At 41.3% G+C, this 24,230-nt stretch overlaps 1 protein-coding gene across 2 annotated transcripts in view; it reads left to right on the plus strand.

Annotated features, from left to right (window-relative positions):
• CMKLR2 (chemerin chemokine-like receptor 2) overlaps nt 1–19,346 on the plus strand; it is an 81,708-nt gene extending 62,362 nt beyond the window's left edge. Inside the window, exons 1-2 of one of the 2 annotated variants that reach the window (XM_060015585.1) lie at nt 6,487–6,519; nt 17,975–19,346. In XM_060015585.1, the coding sequence (XP_059871568.1) occupies nt 18,003–19,070 (1,068 nt within the window). In that variant the 5' untranslated portion in view covers nt 6,487–6,519; nt 17,975–18,002 and the 3' untranslated portion in view covers nt 19,071–19,346. Of the gene's footprint in view, nt 6,520–14,885; nt 15,008–17,974 lie in introns of those variants that run through there. The other variant, XM_060015584.1, reaches the window with a different exon arrangement.
• The last annotated feature ends 4,884 nt before the right edge of the window (nt 19,347–24,230 follow it).

The raw sequence follows: 24,230 nt of genomic DNA on the forward strand, positions 1-24,230 counted from the left end.
CATGGGCCTCGCACTGTCGTGGCCTCTCCCGTTGCGGAGCACAGGCTCCGGACGCGCAGGCTCAGCGGCCCTGGCTCACGGGCCTAGCCGCTCCGCGGCATGTGGGATCTTCCCGGACCGGGTCACGAACCTGTGTCCCCTACATCGGCAGGCGGACGCTCAACCACTGCACCACCAGGGAATCCCGGAATTAGACTTCTTTAGAAGTAACAGAATGACCATTCTGAATATCTCTTTCCGGAACCTTCAAAACTTTATCTTGAATGCAAGCAAAACTAAAGTGTTTTTGACTCAAGATATCTATGGTTACTATTAACATGACTATTCTTAAGTGGCTTTAAAGTTGAGCTTAGAATTGCTAAGATTTTTCTTTTAATAACTAGTCACATGAGTTATTAAACATAGTTTCAGGGAATCAGACTTTAGGCTTGAAGTGGTTTGTCTGACTTTGTCTTATTAGAGAAAATCTGTGATGGACAGAAAAGATAGAGGAATGTGTTCTAAAAGTAGAATTTTTAAAAAGAAATTTTATTGTATCAAGTGATTTGCTACTCAGTTTCTTCCAAGCTCCTTGTCAGGAAATAAACTGCTTGCATTATGTTTCAGTGATGATACATTGTGTTACTTGTATAGGTGCCAGGACATTTTCTGACTGCTTTCTTAGGCTTGAGTGCTTGGAGAAATACTTGGCTTTTGAATTATCCAAAGGACAGACCGTCCCCGACTTATGATGATTCAAGTTATTTTTTGACTTTATGATTGTGCAAAAGCAAAGCACATTCAGTAGAAACTGTACTTGGAATTTTGGATTTTGACCTTTTCCCAGCTAGCAATATGCAGTATATGATATAGCGATACACTCTCTCCTGATGCTGGGGAGCAGCGGCAGACACAGCTCCCAGGCAGCCACGTGATCACGAGGGCAAACAACCAGTCCACTTACAACCATTCAACTGTAGCCCCCTGCAGTGGAAGCGGGGGCTTTTGCTTCCACTGACGTCAATGGGCTCAGGTGTCATGGCAGGGCTGGAACTAGGGTGAGGTAATTAAGGCAAAATTTAACAGGCACCAAAAATCTCAGTAAACAAAATGTATGTAAAAGATCCATGCTGAACAAACTATCAAAATTTTAAGTGAAGTCAGGATCTGGCTCTGTACTTGCATGACGCAACCTCACTTGCCTCACCCTAATCTTGACCCTATGTCATGCAATCTGAATTTGTGGGTGGACCAATGGGGAAAACCAACAAGAAACTATTCTGGAACCGGGACACCAGGGATAATTGTGAAGGAATCCTGGAATGGATAGAGTAAGATGTCCAGATGTTCAGAGATGGGTCACGAGTATCCACAGTAGTGTACTGAGATAAAATAGCTCTCGTTTGTTTTAATAAGAAACATATCTAAGGTAAGAGGAAAATCTCGAGATGTGACCATGGGTCATGCTAACCTCTAGGGGGCACTGCTCCCATGAAGAACCTGGTTCCTGTTGAGGGCTCTGCTAGGTGAAGACAAAATGGAGTCCTCAGAGCCTCACAGTGGGGTTTGGTTGGAGGGCTTTGATCAAAAATAGAAACTGGGGGGCTTCCCTAGTGGCGCAGTGGTTAAGAATCCGCCTGCCAATGCAGGGACACGGGTTTGAGCTCTGGTCCGGGAAGATCCCACATGCCGCGGAGCGACTAAGTCCGTGCACCGCAACTACTGAGCCCGCGCTCTAGAGCCTGCGAGCCACAACTACTGAAGCCCACGTGCCACAACTACTGAAGCCCGCGTGCCTAGAGCCCGTGCTCCACAGCAAGAGAAGCCACCGCAATGAGAAGCCCGCGCACCACAACGAAGAGTAGCCCCTGCTCGCTGCAACTAGAGAAAGCCCGCGCACGGCAACAAAGACCCAATGCAGCCACAAATAAAAAAATAAAGAAAGAATAAATTAATTAAAAAAAAAGAACTAGAAACTGGATTAAATTTTTCTTCCTCTTTCTGATTTTCTTCTCTCTCACCTATGTCCTGTGCCTGAAGTATTAAGCCATGATGTGGATATGCACCCTTTGAAAGTACCCTTGCCCATTGTAGAACAAGAAGAAATCACAGTGGGGTCCCGGCAGAAAGAAGAGGCTCTTGGGCAAATGCAGTCCATATATGGCCCAGGTCACCATAAGAGACCACGAGGGGACTTGAGACTTAACCTGCTATGGAGCAGTAAAGAATATGTGTTTGCCTAATGTCCTCAGAATCCAGCTGCCATGGCCGGATAGGAGTCCAGCCATGGTCTGGTAATTTGGTTCCTGGTCTGGTAATTTGGTTCTTCACTTTTCCACATTTGCAGTAACTTTAACAGCAGAGTTAGAACCAGGCCCAGGAATAGAATAGATTCTGGGTAGGTATGGGCCTCTGGCACAGCACTGCTGTGTAGCCACAACACAAGCTCAAAGATAAAAACCGGTCTCACAAGCTGGGTCCACTGGGCCTTGGGGGGGGGGGGGGGCGCGGTGAGGAGTGGTGAGAAAGGGTCTAATTAAAAAACAAAGAGGATTTCTTTATCTTATATCATTCTGAGCTTCCTCCTACGTAGTCTTCCTCATTTGCAGGGGAGAGTGGTTTATTTTTGTTTTGCTTTTTTATTCAGCCACAGGTATAGTTCTAGAAAAGGAAAGTAGAATTATTCTCTAAATTCAGTGTCATTCTCAAAAACTATTTCCTTAAACACTCTTGAGGAAGGATTCTTGTACTTTGGGTGCCCAGAGGGTAAGAACTTGGGCACTTACACATTTCGATAAGAATCTAACCATGGCAACTTGCCAACTGAATGGTTTTTGCAGTTTCCTCACCTTCAGTTTCCTAAGCAGTAAATAGAGAATAAGGGCTCAAAAGTAATGTCTATTATCATAGACTCTTGTCCTTAATGGATGATGTTAAAGACCCCCTGAGTGCAGATGTCAGTGCCATCTACAGTGTCCCCACCAGCAGCCATTCAAGTGCAATGTATACATATCTCTTTGGTTTGTTGGTTGGTTTTCTCTTTTTTTTTTTGGCCTCGTCTCACAGCGTGCGGGATCTTAATTCCCTGATCAGAGATCAAACCCAGGCCCCCTGCAGTGGAAGCATGGAGCCCTAACCACTGGGCATCCAGGGCATTCCAGTTGGTAGGTTTTGAACAGCTGTAAGTTCTTGGTTCCACTAAGCCAAACGTTTTTTTAAATATTTATTTTATTTATTTCTTTTCTTTTTTTTTTGGCTGCATTGGGTCTTAGGTGTAGCACTTGGGATCTTCGTTGAGGCATGCGGGATCTTTTGCTTCAGCGCAGGCTCTTTTGCGGCACGCAGGCTTCTCTCTAGTTGTGGCATGAGGGTTTTCTCTCTCTAGTTGTGGTGCGCAGGCTCCAGGGTGCATGGGCTCCGTAGTTGTGGCGCACGGGCTCCAGAGTGCATGGGTTCTGTAGTTTGTGGCACTCAGGCTTTCTCGTTGAGGCGCGCGAGCTCAGTAGTTGTGGCGCGTGGGCTTAGTTGCCCCGCGGCACATGGGATCTTAGTTCCCTGACCAGGGATCGAACCTGTGTCCCCTGCGTTGGAAGGCGGAGTCTTTACCACTGGACCACCAGGGAAATCCCATCCACTAAGTCAAACTTTTCCTAGCTATTATGCCAACTAATTTTTTGCCCTAGCTCCAACTTTGGAATCAACATAAATATCTTACTATTTATGACCTTAAGACAGCATAAATGTCTTACTTTTTCCTCATCTTCAAGTATCTGAAAACAGCTCTCAGACTCCTTTATTTTCTAATTAATTAGTTTATTTATTTATTTTTATTTTATATTGGAACATAGTTGATTAACAGTGTTGTGTTTCAGGTGTACAGTAAAGTGATTCAATTATACATATACATGTATCTATTCTTTTTCAAATTCTTTTCCCATTTAGGTTATTGCAGAATATTGAGCAGTATTCCCTGTGCTATACAGTAGGTCATTGCTGGTTGTCCATTTTAAATATAGCAGTGTGTACATGTCAATCCCAAACTCCCAATCTATCCCTCCTCCCCTACCCTTCCCCCTCCATAACCATAATTTCATCCTCTAAGTCTGTGAGTCTGTTTCTGTTTTGTAAATAAGTTCATTTTATCATTTTTTTTAAAGATTCAGCATATAAGTGATATCATATGATATTTGTCTTTCTCTGTCTGATGTACTTCACTTAGTACGATAATCTCCAGGTCCATCCATGTTGCTGCAAATGGCATTATCTCATTCTTTTTAATGGCTGAGTAGTATTCCATTGCATATATGTATCACATCTTTTTTTTAATCCATTCATGTGTCAATGGACATTTAAGTTGCTTCCATATCTTGGCTACTATAAACAGCGCTGCAATCTCAGACTCCTTTAGTCTTCCTTTCTCACTGATTCCTTCAACCATTCCAACAGATATAATTCAGTCTCTGAGTCCTTTCTTCTGCACTGCTTTTTCCAGTGGTCTCCTCAACATCTGTTTTTGCAGACCTCTACAAACTACACCTAATATAGACTGACCATGATAAAGTAGAATGCTGAGCCTGCTAGCTTTACTTTCACTACTGTCAAATAATTAAAAGTGTTCATGAAGGATGTCTCTAAACCATCGCAATAATGATTGTGGAACTCAACTGTTTGTTTACTGTCAATGGGCAAATCTTTCAAATGGTGCTTTATTTTATCTTCCACTACTACATTTGATCCTATACTCCCTCCTATATCTCCTTCTAAGTGAAAAAAAGGCAGAAATATTTTCAGGCGTAATCTTGTATGAATGGGAGGAAGTTCTAGAATTGTTGTCCCTCCCACCTCCCCCCACTTTTCTGCTTCTGTCTTGAAAAACATTACCGTTGCTACCAAAACAAGTTTCCCTTCCACCTGCTTTACCAAGTTCACTAACTACCTCTCTGGATGATGAATAGTTTTGTGAAGTGTCTGCAACTTCAATACATTTTGCAAATTACTTGAGTGTTGTTCCTTCTTTTTTTTTAGAAAGGAAATATCTTGATACAAATTGAATAAGCATATAATAGCTGCTAATTCAGTTTCTATCCTCAACTGGGAATTCTTCCTAGATTTCTGTCAACTTTATTGACAATACGTGATTAAGGCCAAAACATTTTTAGTGCCAAGTAATGATGAAACAGAAAACAGAGGTATATTACGGTAGCAGCACAAACTTCCACTCGGTGTCCCCGAGTTTTCTGAAGCATATCTTTGCAGAGATTTCAGGTCATGGTTAACGATTTTAGACGCAGACCAACATAGTCATGTACAACCTTTTTTTACTGTCTAAACCATGGTATCAATTTTTGAGCAGTTTAATAATCTGGTAGGTATCCTGTTGTGGCTGCTGCTTCCAAGATCAGTTCTTCAGTAGACATAACATTGCCCAGAAGACCCTAAAAAGGATTAAAGCTCTAATTTTGACTGCTTATGTGGATGAAAATATCCACGACATAAATTGAACAATTCAGATCTCCAGTAGCTATCTAGTCATATGCCCTACAAAAATAGAGTTACAGAAGTCCTATGGTATCAAGGTTTCCAAATTAAGTGCCTACTTCTTCTTGCCAAAAAAATTATTTGCATACATAGAAATCACTTTTTAAGGAAATTTAGGGATTTCTGCTCTGACCAAGGCTTTGAAACATTACATTGCTAATGGTGGTGATTCTTTCCCAGACTCTAGATAAAATTTGGAGAAAAGTGAGGTAAAGACCTAGACCTTTAACAAAAGATGAAAATAGCTTTTTTAAAAAGGAAGAGAAATATAATGCTTTACAGTGTCTATTTTCTCACCACTCTTGGTCAGATTTGGGGATAATAGTGGCCTTTGGGGGCTCGACATAGGGGTGCCCCAACTGCCTTCAGAAGGCAGGCATCTAACAAGGTGTGATCTCAATACAGATCAATATTTTTCAAAATATAAAACACGCAAAACAAGTTTTAAAATCTGTACTTAAATCTTCTCATTTTTCTCCTGAAGTGATACAAAGAAATCCCGTTACCTTTCTACTTTCCCTCTACCCCCCTCCATTGTGTACTGCTTTTAGTCTTCAACTGGTAGTAATCAATAGCTATAATTATTGAGCATGCTCTCTGTGCCGGGCACTGACCTAGTCACTTTCTGAGGATTTCCTTTTGTGATCATCATTAGCAACCCTATGAGTTAGAACTATTACTACTCTTATTTTACAAATGAGGAAACTGAGGCTTCAAGGTAGTAGGTGATTTGTCTAAGATTCCACAGCCAGGAAGAAATAGACTGGGATTTGAAAGCAGGCATTCTGATTCCAGAGGCGATAGACCACGTTATGGCCTGATATTTAAATTTTACCCATGTGTTCATTATCTTAAAGTCCTGCAAAGAAATTAAGCCTGAAAGTTTCTCCCTGACCCAAGGTTAATCATTCACTCTGTTTTCCTCCCCACAATCAACAGAGCCATACAGATTGTACAAATCGGGACACAAACTTCTGGGTGGAGCATTAAATCAACTGTTATGTAAGTAGGCGTTGACCTTTCAAATATGTGCTGCGTTCTCTTAAACTGTCCTAGTGAAGCCTGGGGGTAGGATATGCAAATCAGCCTGCAAGTGCCTTTTATGAAAAGACCTTGATCTCAACAGAGTGAAAATAGGTATCATTTCATGTGCACTTGATTCAACTGTATTTTTTTCATAAAGAAAAAATTTTCTCTTCCCCCACCCCATTGCCTTTAAAATGGAATAAAATATTTGTATGCCTGAAATTAGCTATAGTTTTTCTATCCAGGGTTGATTTTCAATGACAACTCAATAAAAAAAGTTATGGTGAAGGTTATCCTAGCTTAGCTAAGCTTCCTGAAAGCTTCTATTAATTTCCTAAATGAATGTCTTTCAAATAAGTCTCCCTCATCTCCATTCTAACTCTCACTGCCTAAGGCCCTTCCATCTTTGACTTCAATTGCGGCAATATCTCCCAAACTGCTACCAGATGATCTTTACAAAAACAAAAATTCAGCAATGCCACTCCCTGCTACAAACATTTTTATTTGCTCCCAGCTGACAATGCAATAAAATCCAAATGCCTAAGTATGACCTTCAAAGGCCTTCATTACCAAAACACTCCCTTTTTTTGTTGTGTCTTTTCCAGCCAAACCAAAACACTTACATTTATCCTAATAAGCCAAAGAATATTGTCATTTGTCTTAAAGTATGGCATTAAGCAATAAATGACATGGGAGCTACAGATAGGCAAGACGCTTCTCTTATTCAAGGTGAGGCTGTGCCAGGCCTTGGGGTGGAAAGGTGCAATCCAACAATTACCTTTCTACCACCTCCCAACCCCAGGAACCATCAATATCACACTCAACCTTCAATTTCCATTTAAAACTCCCTTGTTTCTCTTGGGTGAATAAACAGGGAATCTTTATAAAATACTACTGTGCCCCAACACCTTCCAAGCAGAGATCGTTTTTCCAAAGGGTAGCAAAATATTCTGCTGGTGCCAAACATCTTGAGCACAAACTAGGGTGTGGTATACAGTTTATATTTGATAGTCAGTGGAAAATATTGAGCAATGACCTCAAATAACTCCCCCCACCCTCACACACACACACGCACACACACACACACACACACACACACACACACACACACATGCTTTTCAACAAAATCTCTCTTCCCTAAGTAGATGGCTCTTGAAAAGTAAAGTTTGCTGACGATGTATGTTTGCCGGTTAATGGATCTGTGGTTTTCACCAAAGAGTTTCTCTCTCATGTCCATTGATTCTTTCTACTCATTCCTGTCATTCAATCAGAAGCAGAGTACAGGTTCCCTCAAGCGCCCCTGTTCTTTTCACGGGAGATGCATTTTACAGGAGATACATTCTTTTCTTTTTTTCTTTTTTTTTTTTTTTTTTTTTGCGGTAGGCGGGCCTCTCACTGTTGTGGCCTCTCCCGTTGCGGAGCACAGGCTCCGGACGCGCAGGCTCAGTGGCCACGGCTCACGGGCCCAGCTGCTCCGCGGCATGTGGGATCTTCCCGGACCGGGGCACGAACCTGCGTCCCCTGCATCGGCAAGCGGACTCTCAACCACTGCACCACCAGGGAAGCCCAGAAGATACATTCTTGAGTTCTTTTTTATCAGGGTGTATGGGGAACTCTACAAAGGCAATCCACGTAGACAACTGTCAGCAACACCAAATCCTTCTCTCTGATCAAAGCAGATAAGAGCCTAAATTTTCTTAAGGTTCTGTTAGGTATACATTTCTGCAATGGTCCATGAAAACCCATCTAACTCAACGATATGGAACTAAATTGAACCCCTCTGCATTCACCAAATGTTCTGCCAGAAAGAATCTGTGTTTTGTCAAGGTGGATAAACAAAATGTTTCCCTCTACAGCCAAGCCTCATTTAAAACCACACTTAAAAGTTTAATGATACACATTTCTACCAGACGTCCTTTCCCCAAATCATCTGGATTTTATAGACTATTTATCACTATTCTTTCTGCCAGAACTCTTTGTAGTGAAATCTATTTACTCAGAAAAGAGTTTCAGCTTTACCATCTATTAAATCTGCATAGATAAGAAACCAGTTTGTTTAATTCAACAAACAGTTCTGTGCTCCAGAACTAGATATTTGTCACTTGAGTATCGAAGTAAATGTAACCCAGGAATGTGATAACTTGGTTCCTCACAGCAGCTGAATCCCTGTAGTAAATATGCCTCTTCGCATTCTTTGGAAACCAAACCACAAACTTGAGGGATGCTTCTCTGAACTTTGCTCCACACCAAGCATTTTTCACACATTTCTAATGGACTTGGGTGGACCTGTTTATATTCATGTCCACAATGCAGCTTGGCACTCACTTCAGTGGCTACTCAAAAGATTTAAGATCATATAGATCTTTATTAGTCTTTATTTCAGTCAGAATTACTTATTTGCCTTTCAGCAACACATATGGTTTAAGACAAATACAGTAGCTATTTCCTCTTTTCAGTCAAGTCTAAAGCCTCATCCTGGCATTGTTATTGTGCTCTTCTAAACTGAGAAAAATATATGACATCTCAATGGAAAGTCACTGCCAGCCAAGACAGTTTGACTCTTCCTATTTAATAAATGACAGTTTCCTTTAAACCTGGATTTAAAGACCTAAGTCTGCCTGCTACCCATCTTCGTTTCTGGTTACTGCCTAGCAAGGCTTTTTTCTATTGCCCAGATATCCCTCTAGTTTCACCTCTGCATCTCTGGGAAATTGGGATTGACATATATACACTAATATGTATAAAATGGATAACTAATAAGAACCTGCTGTATAAAAAAACAAATAAGGGGCTTCCCTGGTGGCGCAGTGGTTGAGAGTCCGCCTGCCGATGCAGGGGACACGGGTTCGTGCCCCGGTCCGGGAAGATCCCACATGCTGCAGAGCGGCTGGGCCCGTGAGCCATGGCCGCTGAGCCTGCACGTCCGGAGCCTGTGCTCCGCAACGGGAGAGGCCACAACGGTGAGAGGCCCGCATACCGCAAAAAATAAATAAATAAATAAAAATATAAAATAAAATATGAAAAAAAAGTAGTGTGTGTGTGTCTGTGTGTGTATATATATATATACACACACAGACACACACACACACATATATGCATATGTATGTACCTGTGTATGTATATATATAGCCACATGGTTTAACTGAGGGCAAATTTCCCCATATTTTCTTTCTGCACCTCTTTTTGCTCTTTCTCTCTTATCTCATTAAGAATAAACAGATCAGTATAACACATCATGATGGATGATAAGCAGAACATCAGTTTTTAAAAGTTTAAAAATACATGTTCTTAAAAAAAAAAAAAATACATGTTCTTAAATGTAGGTCCTTAAATTTAAATTGGCAGAAATGCCCAAGGCAGTAACCTTTCTTTGCAGACCACATTTTTACTTTGAGATTGCACATATTATCTTGAGATTGCATTATCACACACTTCATTTGCACCCTCATATGTGTATAGTTTTATTTTTTTCAATAATTTTATTTCTTTTTTTCTTTAAATTTATTTAGTTTTGGCTGTGTTGGGTCTTCGTTGCTGCGCGCGGGCTTTCTCTAGTTGGGACAAGTGGGGGCTACTCTTCTTTGCAGTGCGCAGGCCTCTCATTGCAGTGGCTTCTCTTGTTGCGGAGCACAGGCTCTAGGCATGCGGGCTTCAGTAGTTGTGGCTTGTGGGCTCTAGAGCACAGGCTCAGTAGTTGTGGCGCACGGGCTTAGTTGCTCTGCAGCATGTGGGATCTTCCCGGATCAGGGCTTGAACCCTCATCCCCTGCATTGGCAGGTGGATTCTTAACCACTGCGCCACCAGGGAAGCCCAGTAATTTTATTTCTTACTATATACAAGGCATAGTGTTAGCAAAGACTTCAAATTCAAGTACTGACAGCATCCTGGAAAGTGTCATAAATGAGTGATTTGGAAGTGGTGGTGACCATGGCAAGTCAGAGTACATACCTTGTCTGGAGAGGAATGCAAATGCTGCTACAGAAAATACAGGCCCATTATTACCAGATGATACAAATTATCAAAAGAAGCTAAAAATTGCAATATTTTTGTGAAGTCTATTAATGTTTTGTTTTTGTTTGTTTTGTTTTTGCGGTACGTGGGTCTCTCACTGTTGTGGCCTCTCCCGTTGCGGAGCACAGGCTCCGGACGCGCAGGTTCAGCAGCCATGGCCCACGGGCCTAGCAGCTCTGCGGCATGTGGGATCTTCCCGGACCGGGGCACGAACCCATGTCCCCTGCATCGGCAGGCGGACTCTCAACCACTGCTCCACCAGGGAAGCCCTCTATTAATGTTTAATATTAGCATCTACACCAAACATCTTTAACACTTTTTCAACCACAGACACACAGACCAACACACAGACTAACAGTTTGCACCCTCTATAAAACACAGTTGGTTGGTAGCGGGATAGAGCAGACCAGGCCAAGCCAGGACTCCCAAGATGAAGGTGCCCACGGGAAAACAGCAGATTCAGCAGCAAGAGATAGAAGAAAGGAGTTCAGACTGAGCTCAATGTGTGTAGATCAGGGTTTCTTAACTTTGGCATCCTTGACTTTTGGGGCAAGATAATTCTTTGTTGTGGGGAGCTGTCTATTACAGGGTGCCTAGCAGCATCCCTGGCCTCTACTCACTAGGTACCAGTAGCATTTCCCCCCTCATCCTCCATCCCCTGTTGTGACAATCAACAGTGTCTCTAGACATTGTCAAATATCCCCTGGGAGGCAAAATTGTCCCTGGTTGAGTACCGCTGGTACAGATGTTGGTGGTGGTAATAAGGGATGAGAATTAGTGTCAGAGCAATGCCTCCTGGGGTGGTAAGTCAGTAGTCTAACCAATGTAGGAGAGAAGCATGGATCCTCCCAGAGAGCAAAGGAGCAGAGTCACGGAAATGTGGTAACAGAGGTCAGTGTTCTCCAGGGGACCTAAGGTATGGCAATCCAAAACTGGAACCTGGGAGCAAGGACGAGGGACAAGGCAATAACCCAGTTACCCAAATCAGAGAATGAAGTAGAAAGAGAACCATGGATCAGCATGACTGCCAAGTTACACTTTGAACAAGGAACATATTTGAGTTCAAGTTTGGGGCACAGCAGAGCTTACAGGTAGGAGTTGAAAGGCCCAAGTTGTGGGACTTAGAGCAATGATGAGGCGGGGACATAGGGATCTAATGAGAGGTGGCAGAAGACAGGGTGAGGGTCATTTAGCAGGGAGTTTACTCACCATTCCTCTTGAGAACCAGCTTTGTTACCGCTCCAAGGGATAGCTCTGGTTCTAGGTTATGATCCATTTCTTTGCCTTTCTTATCATGGTCCTCTGTAGTAACTCTAACAGAAACCCAGTAAGGTTAGGAACTTGTACGTAGCATCTTTTTTCCTGGAGAAAAAAAAGAGTTGTCTCAACTCTTATAGTCAATCTCTTATATCAAATTGGAGAAGGTTAAAATGAGCATCTATGGAGAGGCCCCGAGTAGCATAAAATCTTATGGTTGCCTTGCTGGGACAAAGAGGCAAGTCATTCTCAGAGGCCAACTCAGAGTTTCTATTTCCATTTTATTTTTATTTATTTGTTTGTTTTTTGAGATTATGGAAGTCAATTTTTATTTTCTCCTTTTATACTTTATACTTTTCTAACTTTCCTACAATGAACATTTACTCTGTTTAGACACAGAAGATAAAAACTATATATGTGTGTGTTGTTTATTCAATTCTTTAATTATAAGACAAGCAGAGATCACTTCTTCCAGAAAGTCTCTGAATTTCTTTCTTTCTTTTCTTTTTTTATTGTGGGAAAATATATGTAACATAAAATTTACCATTTTAACCATTTTAAGTGTACGCTTCTGTAGCATTAAATACGTTCACATCGTTGTACAACCATCACCATTATCATCTCCAGAACTTTTTCACTTTCTCCAACTGAAACTCTGTACCCATTAAACAATAAAGCCCCATTTCCAGTCTTCCCCTAGTCCCTAGCAACAACCATTCTACTTTTTGTGTCTATGAACCTGAATAGTTATGCATACAAGAACAAGCATACGTTTGTCCTTTTGTTCCTGTCTTATTTAATGTATAGCCTCCTCCTATGCTTTTGAAAAGCTCAGAGTCTTCAAAGAGTTTGCCTTCCCCAGAGGTCACAAATTTATAGCTGGGCTGAATACAGCCCACAACTATTTCATTTTAAAACAGTAGTTTAGGAGTTGGAAACTTTTCACATTAAAAATATAGATATTCAGCCATTTGTCAAAACCTCTGGCAACACTAAGCCCTCATTTCCCACGTGGAAGCCGTTGGCTGGAACTGAGTAGCTGCTCTCCACTGAAAGCAAGTCCACTGCTCTTTGGTTTACCCAAATCCCATTGTCTCCCCAACTTGGACTGTTGCATCCATTAAAGTTCCCTGCCCTTGGGACATTTAAATTATGAAATAAAGGGCAGAGGTTGTTTAACTCTGCCCAAATAACATAGGTCTATTACAACTCTAGATCTGCCCCTCATTTCCTTACAAAGCAGGAGTCTTACCAGCTCACTGTAATCAATTGAATCAATTGCAAAAACTCTCTCACATTCTCTTTTGATGGCTAAAAAGGATGTTCGTTAAATGGCTCCCTGACCATTGCTGGGGTAAAAGAGATCCTCCTTACAAAGTCAGCTTTTTCCTCTTTGTGCTCTCCCTAAGGGAAGCTCCCCTCTCTTTCTTCCGGAAGCCATGACAATTGTTAGGAACAGTTCCCACCTCAAGGGTTTCTTATAACATCTTTCATAGGAGGTGAGCACTGACAAGTCTCCACCACAGTGCTTAAAGTCAAGGCCTAGAGAAGCTATGAGTTAGGATACAGGTTCAGCTGCTTTAAAAGAATAGTGGGGGAAATATTTTCTCACTTAGTAATCCAGAAGGAGGTGGTTCAGAGAAGTAGGGCAGCTCTGCTCCATGAGGTCATCCAGGGACCCAAGCTTCTACCTTGTGAACAATCATGTTTTCCTTATCCACCTGGTACATGATGGCTCATCACTGCATCCTCATTCAGCCAATGAGAAGAAGAGAAAGAGGGTAGGGGAAGGCCCGAGACTCTGGCATAGAACGACGAGGTCAAAACATCTTGTTGCATGTACAAGCCAAGAACTGCCAAAGTTTGCCAACAAACCACTGGAATCTAGACAAGAAGCATGGAACAAATTCTCACTGATAGCCCTCAGAAGGAAACAACCCTGCCTACACCTTGATTTCAGTTTTCTCCAGACTTTGAAACAATAACTTTGTTATCTTAAGCTATCCAGTTTAGAGTATTTTGTTACGGTAGCCCTGGGAAACTAATACAGTTAGTTAGGCTCTAGATATTTGGGTAGGTCTAAGTAAGGTTTGGAAATTCTATCTGGAGGTGCCTATAAACTATAAAGCAATATACAAACGAGGTACAATAATTAAGCAAGAATATGCCCTCAAGGGTTAACTGTCTCTAGCCAAGGACTTGGTAGGATAGTTGCTGAATTCTGTCTTACTTCTCCATCCCACCCCTCCCTCTCACCATCACCAGCACACAAAAACATCTACTCAAGTCCGAGGGGAATTCCTAGCTTATATTTGCTGTGAAGGATTCAGCTGGGCAGTATTCAGCTCCTCTTTTTATTTTTTTTGTATAATGCTGTAAAAAGCTGCATTTATTGCAATTTTTTTCTTTTTTTTTTGAATTTTCTTTTATTTTTTTTATACAGCAGGTTCTCATTAGTTATCCATTTTATACACATCAGTGTATACATGTCAATCCCAATCTCCCAATTCATCCCACCCCCACCCCCACCACCCGCTGCTTTCCCCCTTGGTGTCCATATGTTTGTTCTCTACTTCCGTGTCTCTATTTCTGCCCTGCAAACCAGTTCATCTATACTATTTTTCTAGATTCCACATATATGTATTAATACACGATATTTGTTTTTCTCTTTCTAACTTACTTCACTCTGTATGACAGTCTCTAAGTCCATCCATGTCTCTACAAATGACCCAACTTCGTTCCTTTTATGGCTGAGTAATATTCCATTGTATATATGTACCACATCTTCTTTATCCATTCTTCTGTCGATGGGCATTTAGGTTGCTTCCATGACCTGGCTATTGTAAATAGTGCTGCAGTGAACATTGGGGTGCATGTGTCTTTTTGAACTGTGGTTTTCTCTGGGTATATGCCCAGTAGTGGGATTGCTGTGTCATATGGTAGTTCTCTTTTTAGTTTTTTAAGGAACCTCCTTACTGTTCTTCATAGTGGCTGCATCAATTTACATTCCCACCAACAGTGCAGGAGGGTTCCCTTTTCTCCACACAGTATTCAGCTCCTCTTGAAGATCTTTCTCCAGCCTGAACTGTTCATTGCATCTAACCTACTCATCTGCTTTCTGGAAGATTAGGAATTTCTCTGGAACAAGGGTTTCTGTTTGAAGGGATTCTGTTCAGAAAAATCACTCATCGTCAAGGTACCTCCCCCTGCCCCAAGAGAAACGGGATGAGGGGCGGTTGGAATCCTTCAGCAGGCCCTGCGACCATTCCGGCTCAGCACAGTCAGCAATGACTTTGTAAGCTCCTGACTTGCTGAGGATAGTGGTTTTGTGTAATTAGAAGTCCTCCACTGGCTTTTCTATATTTGGGGAATCAAGTTCCATCTACTCACCGCTTAGGGTTTTGTAAGGTGATTTAGGGCCATTTGACCTCAGAATTGCTCATAGTCTAAAAGAATAGGTCATAGGCACCAGGAAGGTAAGGGTGTCTTAGTATACAGGCAGAAAACCAAGACAGGGAGTTGGAGATTAGGCTGGAAAGGATTTGACATGGAGGGGGTTCAGCTACCAGAAGGAGTGAAGAGGGCAGAGTAAGGTCCCAGACCTGAAAGGAAAGGGTAGCGGGAAAGAAGCCAGTCTTGGACACATGAAGGAAAGGACTCAGTGACATGGAACAAGTCTAGATCTTGAGGATAGAACTGTGGGTCAAGGCCAGAGAGATTCTGGCAATGAGAGTGACTTAGGGGTGAACTCACAAACTCTCACCTGAGGCTTTAAAATTACATTTGGTTCTGAACAGGCTTTCTAGCGGAGCCAGTTATTTACTGAGCACATGTTGAGCACCTGTGAGATGTTAAGACCTGTACTAGGCACTGTGGGTTACAGAGATGACAGTCATTCTCAAGGAGTTCACAGTTTGGTAGGGCAGGAATCAAAGAGAAATCAGTGACAGTATAGTGTATTAAGTACAATAAGAGAAGTATGGCAGAAGAGGGGAATGTCGTAGTGGTTAAGAGCCCAGGATCTGGCTTCAACAGATTTGAATTTAATCTTGACTCTCCAATTATAGGTTGCGTGAAACTGGGAAAGTCACTAAGCTTCTTGAAGCTTCAGTATTTTTTCTTGGAGATGGAAATAACAATAGTACTTGTCCACTTTATATGATTCTTTCAAGGGTCAAATTAGATCATACATGCCTGGCATCTAGTAAATTCCCAATAGCATTGACTATTGTGTGTAATAATAGTTGTTATTATGTATTATAATTATATGGGGGAAGGTAATGTCAGAAAATGTTTCCAAGAAAAGGTGGCATTTGAGCTGAATGTTGAAAGATAAAGAGAAGTTAGCTGGGTCTGGGGTTGGGAGAATGCTAATGAAGTGCTTTTGTTTTTAACTATGCCCTGCTAGATTCCTCAAATGATTTTAGGTAGGATGATGAATTTAGTGTTAGTCAAATTGAGTCTGAGCTGGCTGTGAGCAACACAAGATGTTTTGACCTCTTTGTTCTAACCCTACTATAATCTCAAATCTTACATATTTGCCCCATTAATGATTAGAGCTCCATGAAATGAATATAACTATTAGTCTTTTTTCTACTTGATTTTGAATACTACAGATAGAAATAACACAAAATAAATTGATGAAGCTATATTTACACCCAGTAAACAATTTGGTTGAAAAATTGACATTCAAGTCTTCTTAACGCAGGAAACTGGACTGGATAGCAGGGGAAAAAAAAAAAAAAGGCCACAAAAGAAAACTTACTTTGCATAAAATTATAATAGATAACATTTGGTATGGATAAAAATAAACAAAATAGGGGTGAGATAGGGAGTGTGGGAGGGAGATGCAAGAGGGAGAAGATATGGGGATATATGTCTATGTATAGCTGATTCACTTTGTTATACAGCAGAAACTAACACACCATTGTAAAGCAATTATACTCCAATAAAGATGTTAAAAAAATAAAGGGGTTCCCTGGTGGCGCAGTGGTTGAGAGTCCGCCTGCCGATGTAGGGGACACGGGTTTATGCCCCGGTCCGGGAAGATCCCACATGCCGCGGAGCGGCTGGGCCCGTGAGCCATGACCGCTGAGCCTGCGCGTCGCGTCCGGAGCCTGTGCTCCGCAACGGGAGAGGCCACAACAGTGAGAGGCCCGCATACCTCAAAAAATAAAACTGATTAATAAATCAAATCTTTGTTGTAATGTAGAAAAGAATTACTTTGAATTAATTCAAAACAAAGTAATTTCAGGAAAATAAAAAATTTAAATAAAGCTTAACTGCACTCTATAAGAAATTAATATAGAAATTAAGTGGTCATAGTCAAGTTCATTCCAAAATATATCTTGTAGTTGAAAAGCCTTCCATATTGATATAATTCTGGTGAACATATTTGAATTTATAAACCTAGAATCAAAACATCCATGGGTGCAAAACAGTGGGTCAAAATCTCCAGTGCTTGCCCGTGACATCCAGCTGGGTGAGCCAAAGAAGCAATTGGAACTCTGTCTAGATCTTAAGAAGTCAGGGTACAAATAAGGATTTTGAAGTCATCACCACATAAGTATTCATCTGTTTTCTTTTGCATCTTCCATAAAATAATAATGCCTGGTAAGAACTTAATAAATATTTGTTGAATGTTAGATTCTCTCTAGTCAGCCCTACAAGCATTATGAACACAGGAATTGTACCTATAGGGTCAATCATTGTAATTTAGCACTTACTGAATACTTTACAAAAATAAACTCTCACAGCTTTGAGAATAATTATAGCAACACTTAGGTCCACTGAGACTTGGACACCTGGAGTGTCCAACAGAAATATACTATTTCTAGTTCATAAGATGAAAAACATTTTTTTAACATATGATATTTCTTTAATGGTTGTAAGTCTATTCAGGTTTTGTTTCTGCTTGTGTCCATTTAGGAAGAGTACATTTTTTTCTAGGAAACATTTTGCCAAATATTTCAAATAAGTATTTTTTTCATAGCTTCCTCTCATTTAAAAAATCTCTACTTCTGTGGTTACGTCCCCCTTTTGGTCCTAAATTGTTATTAGTGTCTATTAAGATAAAATATTTTTATCCTTATGTTCTGTATCATTCACTAAACATTTGTTCTTTTAAAAATTGTTTTCTTTCTTTTTAAATTTGCTTCCATAGATTTCTTCATTCTGCATTTAGCAAGGTCATGGAAGATCTAGAGGAAACATTATTTGAAGACTTTGAGAACTACTCCTATGCCCTGGAATATTACTCCCCAGAGACTGATTTGGAGGAGAAAGCACACCTAGGAGTCGTTCACTGGGTCTCCCTCGTGTTATACTGTTTGGCATTTGTTCTGGGCATTCCAGGAAATGCCCTTGTCATTTGGTTTACGGGATTCAAGTGGAAGAAGACAGTCACCACTCTCTGGTTCCTCAATCTAGCCATCGCAGATTTCATTTTTCTTCTCTTCTTGCCCCTGTACATCTCCTATGTGGCCATGAATTTCCACTGGCCCTTTGGCATCTGGTTGTGCAAGGCCAATTCCTTCATTGCCCAGTTGAACATGTTTGCCAGTGTTTTCTTCCTGACGGTGATAAGCCTGGACCGCTATATCTACTTGATCCACCCTGTCTTATCTCATCGGTACCGGACCCTAAGGAACTCTCTGATTGTTATTATAGTTGTTTGGCTTTTGGCTTCACTAATGGGTGGTCCCGCCCTGTTTTTCCGGGACACTCTGGAGTTCAATAACCACACTCTTTGCTATAACAACTTCCACGAGCATGATCCTGACCTCACGTTGATGAGGCATCATATTCTGACCTGGGTGAAAGTTATTGTTGGGTACCTCTTCCCTCTTCTAACAATGAGCATTTGCTACTTGTGCCTCATCTTCAAGGTGAAGAAGCGAAGCATCCTGATCTCCAGTAAGCACTTCTGGACCATCCTGGCTGTGGTCACTGCCTTTTTGATTTGCTGGACTCCGTATCACCTGTTTAGCATTTGGGAGCTCACGATTCACCACAATAGCTATTTCCACCAGGTGCTGCAGGCCGGAATCCCCCTCTCCACTGGCTTGGCATTCCTCAATAGTTGCTTGAACCCCATTCTTTATGTCTTAATTAGTAAGAAGTTCCAAGCACGCTTTCGGGCCTCAGTTGCTGAGATACTAAAATATACGCTGTGGGAAGTGAGCTGTTCTGGCACAGTAAGTGAACAGCTCAGGAACTCTGAAACCAAGAATCCGTGTCTCCTGGAAACAGCCCAGTGAATTCTTACTCTTGCACAGATCATATGGCTTTTGTGTGGGTCCCCTGACAGATGCTTTCGGATTGTTTGGGTCCAAGACATAGAGCTGACTGTATCTTTTTATTGTTTTCGGTCATTTTATTGGCATCATATTTTTCTACTGATATAAAACATAAGAAGGATCTTCATTTTTTTCCAACAACTTAAATTATCTGTGTTATTCTTGCTAATTATACTGTAGTGGATTAACACTATTTTTTCAATTTTAATGACTTTTTAAAAGTTCTAAATCTTAATATTAAATATATGACTAATTTCAAAAATATAAAAATATGTGTGCTTAAGCTCACTTTAATTTTGCACAAGTAACCTATTAGACCTAGTCTTAAAATACAACATATGTACTTAATTTCTTTATTTCATGTAATCTGTATTTGCATTTATGAATTAAAGTAATAGTTGGTTAGAGTAGGTTAAAACTGTCCCAAAATCTAGTCGCTTAAAATAGCAATTTATTATTATTATTATATCTCACAAGTCTGAGGATCAGCAATTTAAACAAGGCACAGAAGGGAGGTTTGCCTCTCTGCTTCGCAATATCCGGAGCCTCAGCTGGACCAGGATGACCCAGCTGCCTGAGGTTTAGAACAGCTGGGGACTGGCTGAGCGGCTCTCCTCCCTTCTCCCCATCCCCTTCCCTTCCTTCTCCTTCCCCTCTCTCTCCTCCCCTTCCCTCCTCCCTTCTTCTCCTCTCCTTTCTTCACACGGGTATTCCAGCATAGCACCTCAGGGTTAGCCGGACTTATATGGCAGTGTAGGGCTCTAGAGACCAGGGTAGAAATTTCTACTCCTCTTAAAGGCTATGCCAGACACTGGCACAGTATCACTTCCACTGTACTCTACTGACCAAAGCAGTCACTGGCCAGCTCAGATTCAAAGGGAGGGGACATATACCCTACCTCTCAATGGGGATATATGCCCATCTTTAATTCCCCATGATATCATTATAAACATTAATGTTGGGCTTCCCTGGTGGCGCAGTGGTTGAGAGTCCGCCTGCTGTTGCAGGGGACATGGGCTCGGCCCTGGTCTGGGAGGATCCCACATGCCGCGAAGCGGCTGGGCCCATGAGCCATGGCCGCTGAGCCTGCGCCTCCGGAGCCTGTGCTCCGCAACAGGAGAGGCCACAACAGTGAGAGGCCCGCGTACCGCCAAAAAAAAAAAAAATTAATGTTTTTGGAAAATTCTGAGTATGTATATACGCAAATAAGTGTAAGATTGCTATAAACATGAAACACTGACATCCAGATAGTAGATAGGCCAGCTCAATATCAGAATGATTTCAGGAAAATAAAGCATGTATGACGTATTGATATATTTCTACCTTCTATTCCTATATTTATAAGACCAATAAAGTATACCTTTAAGTCAGTGACCTCTTCATGGTGCAAATCTTTTGCACTTAAGACTAATAGTATTTTGACTTCTATTCATTTATGCCTTTAGCAAATAGATGAATAAGAGTTATACAGAACCATGGTAGACAGATACTGTGAGGGATGCCAAGATGCATAAGGTACTTACAGGGGGTGAGATTAAACTTGCATAAAAACAATCCTAAAACAAGGTAGACAGTAGTAAGTGCCATAAGAGAGCCAAGACAAATGTAGACTGTTCAGAGGAAAGAGATGGCCTCCAGTGTGCAGGTCAAGAAACACTGGAAATCTATGTCCTTGCATTTGGGGTTTCCTAAAGATCCTGCTCCTTTTTCACGTCTCTGTTTGTACCCTGTCTTTTATGAATACAAACTCTGCTATTTACTGCAATTTTAAAAACATTTAATTTTCTATAATTTCTCGGTTTTATTTTGAAAGTTGTGAGGGGAGCTATGTTATTCCTTGAATCGGTATCCTTTTTTATTTCATCTCATAGTTTTTAAAAATGCTAAGATCAGATCATTTATTGGCTCTGTTCTTTACTGTTAGCCCCATGCAACAATCAGATCTGGTTTGGAAATCATTCCAAGAAAAAAAATGTGTGGCATAGCTCAGCCTATCCCAAATTTCTGTCGTTCCCAAGATTCCTGGCTTCTGCCATACTCAGTATGGGTTAAGGGAAGACAAGGAGAGAAAGGCTCATTGTGAGTTTCCAGCCCTTTGTGCACCCTTGAACCCCGCCCCTGCACCACCAGGGCTTGCGATATTCCACTCTGGTGTCCCCCTCAACCCTCAATGGACAGGCTCTCAGGATCAGGAGAAAAGCTGGAGGATCCAAGAAAGAAAAGAGAATTCTGTAGGTTCATCCCTAGTTTGGGCAAAGGGAGACACTGACTCTGAAGGCTGGGGGAGAAAGAGGAAGGCTGAGGAGCAGGAAGGAAGGGGATTAAGCAACCAGGGGCAAGAGTACTTACAGAGCTGGTGGTGGTCGGGAAGTTACATTTCAGGGCGGTGCTTCCTAAGCTTTGTGAGTTAGGAACCCGGGCGGAGCTGTTCGTTTTTCCCACGCTACGGGCTACAGGCACAGTATCTAGGGCCTGTGAGCTTTCCAGAGGCCTATGAAAATATTTGAGATCCTGAAAAGTATCATTGGCTCTAGAATAGAAAAAGAAAACTTGAGGGAATTCCCTGGTGGTCCAGTGGCTAGGACTCCGAGCTTTCCGTGCCAGGGGCCTGGGTTCGATCCCTGGTCGGGGAACTAAGATGCAGCAAGGCTCGCAGCATGGCCAATAAATAAATAATAAATAACTTGAAAAGTCAGAATTAATAAATACTCTGAATTCATTTGAAAATCGATTGAAAGTTATGGGTCCTTTCCCCAGAAAAATGCTTTTAAATAAAATTTCAGGGGATCCTTGTACCCTAGGCTAAGAACTCCAGTTTTAGTGGCTTTTTAAATAGCTGAGAGTGGGGCTGTGACTTACAGGAATCTACTAGTAGAAAGTAGCAACCAGGGCAGGAACTTTCCAGCAGAAACAGGAGTTAATTTTTTATTCTCAGCTTGAGGGAAGATCTAAAGTGTAGCATAGGACCCAAGCTTGGACCCCAGCATTGGAGACTCCCCAGCCAGCTTCCTCCCCTGGCAGCTGGAATCTGGATAGTGGGGCTCTCCAGGGGTCTAATGACCCCTAATGGGCAGGATGAGTGACCGAAAGGACAGAGGGGCTGGAGGAGAGGAGGGCACTGGGGCAATTTGAGGAGGAAGCAAGGAAGCTCAATGCCTAGTTGGCAGGAGAATAAAGAATCTCAGGGCTCCCAGGGACTGGGGCATAAACCCAACAAGACAGACCTGGCTCCCTCTCGATGGAAGGAAGCTCTTCGAAACAGTGGGCAAGTTTCAGGGACTCCAGAGGCAGGATATCTGGCTTTGCATTATGGCTCCAATATATCCTAGCTCTATGACCTTGGCTAAATTAATCCAAATTTCTAGACCTCAGTTTCCCCCATCTGCAAAATGGGATCACAATAGTAGTAACTGCCACATAGGGTTATTATGAAAATTAAATGAATTGACACAGGTAAAGCACTAAAAGTGGTGCTTAGCCCTATAAATACCTATTATTAATATAATATTACCTGGTATTATACATATTCAGTGAAACTCTTGGCACCTTCTGACATAGTAATTACCTAGTAAATGTTAGATCCCTTCTTCCTCTTGAATGAATGTAAAAATCTCATAGGAAGAATAAGGGAACTTACACAAAGAACTTCAAAATTTATACATTTTATTAAAAAATTCATAAAGCTTATTGGGAATTCCCTGGTGGTCCAGTGGTTAAGCCTCCGTGCTCTCACTGCCTGGGGCCTGGGTTCAATGCCTGGTCAGGGAACTAAGATCCCACAAGCCGCGAGGTGTGGCCAAATAAATAAATTAATTGTTTTCTAAATTTTTTTTAATTTACAGTTTATAAATACTATAAAAGGATATGGGCTGAGAGGCTGCAAGGGGCAGGAAAAAGTAGACTGAAAGACTTCTTGAAAGAGGTAATTTAAGTGCATCTTGAAGAATGACTATAATTTTAACAAGTGCAGGTGAAAAAAGGCTATTTCAGGTAGGTGGCATAGGAAGAGCAAATGTTCAGAGGCTGGAAAACAGGCTACGTTCAGAAAAGAGAGACTAGTCCCATTTTATAGGGACAAAGTGAGGATAGAAGATTCCCAGGTTGGAATCAGGCTTGAATAGTAATTCATAGTTCTTTAATATTCTCACATATGAGCAGTAGTTCTTTTTTTTTTTTTTCCGCACTACGCGGGCCTCTCACTGTTGTGGCCTCCTGAGCAGTAGTTCTTTAGGTGATGCATACTTAGAAGTCTACGGACAGTTTCCTTTGATTTTTACTTTACTAAAAGCTATTCAGGCCAATAACATTCCAAATGACAGACTTCCATTTGGGACATTTTCTAAATGCAACTAATATCATCTATACAGGGCATGTATTGAGAGAATATCGGTTTAACTGCCTCAATTTTCATTTTAGGTTTACACTTATGTGATTTTAACGTTCTTACTTTTCCTAATTGAGGGTATGAAGAAAGGGTTACGTGAAACAGAATCAAATTTCTAAAAGCAGGGATGAAGAACTTTCCCCATTATTGCCAATACATTATCTGGCCCATGAAGACCTGGTTTTGAGTCCCTCCTCTCTCACTTACTAGGTGGATAACTGGGGAATCATCTTTCAGAGTTGTCTCCTCACCTGTAAGTGCTGATAACAGTGTTTGCCTTTATCTCACAGGCTTATAATGGGGTTCATATTAGACAATGTATGTGAGGCATGCATTTTTTTTCCTTTTTTGTTCTAAGGACACATAACTGCCATTGCCAAATGTATTTGTTTGGGAAAAAATGACACATACATCCCCCAACACTAATGCAACTCTTTTGGTATCTGTGTCTTTGTCCATAAGTTTATCTTTTCATAGTTACAGTCAATGAAAAATCAAGCATTTTTCAATGCTGCTATAATCTCCATTACTTTCTAAAGTAAATATATTAAATTTATAAAATGTTTCACATATGCCATAATTTAGCCCTTTCTGTTTATTAAAACAGTCCTCTTATTTCCCTGATTCTATCCACATCATCTCCAGATTGGAGCTCTGCCTTTTTTTTTTTTACTGAAATACAGTTGACATTCAATATTATATTAGTTTCAGGCGTACAACATAGTGGCTTGACATCT

The sequence above is a fragment of the Delphinus delphis genome, chromosome 7 (genome assembly GCF_949987515.2).
Source record: "Delphinus delphis chromosome 7, mDelDel1.2, whole genome shotgun sequence".
In the NCBI taxonomy this organism is placed as follows: domain Eukaryota; kingdom Metazoa; phylum Chordata; class Mammalia; order Artiodactyla; family Delphinidae; genus Delphinus; species Delphinus delphis.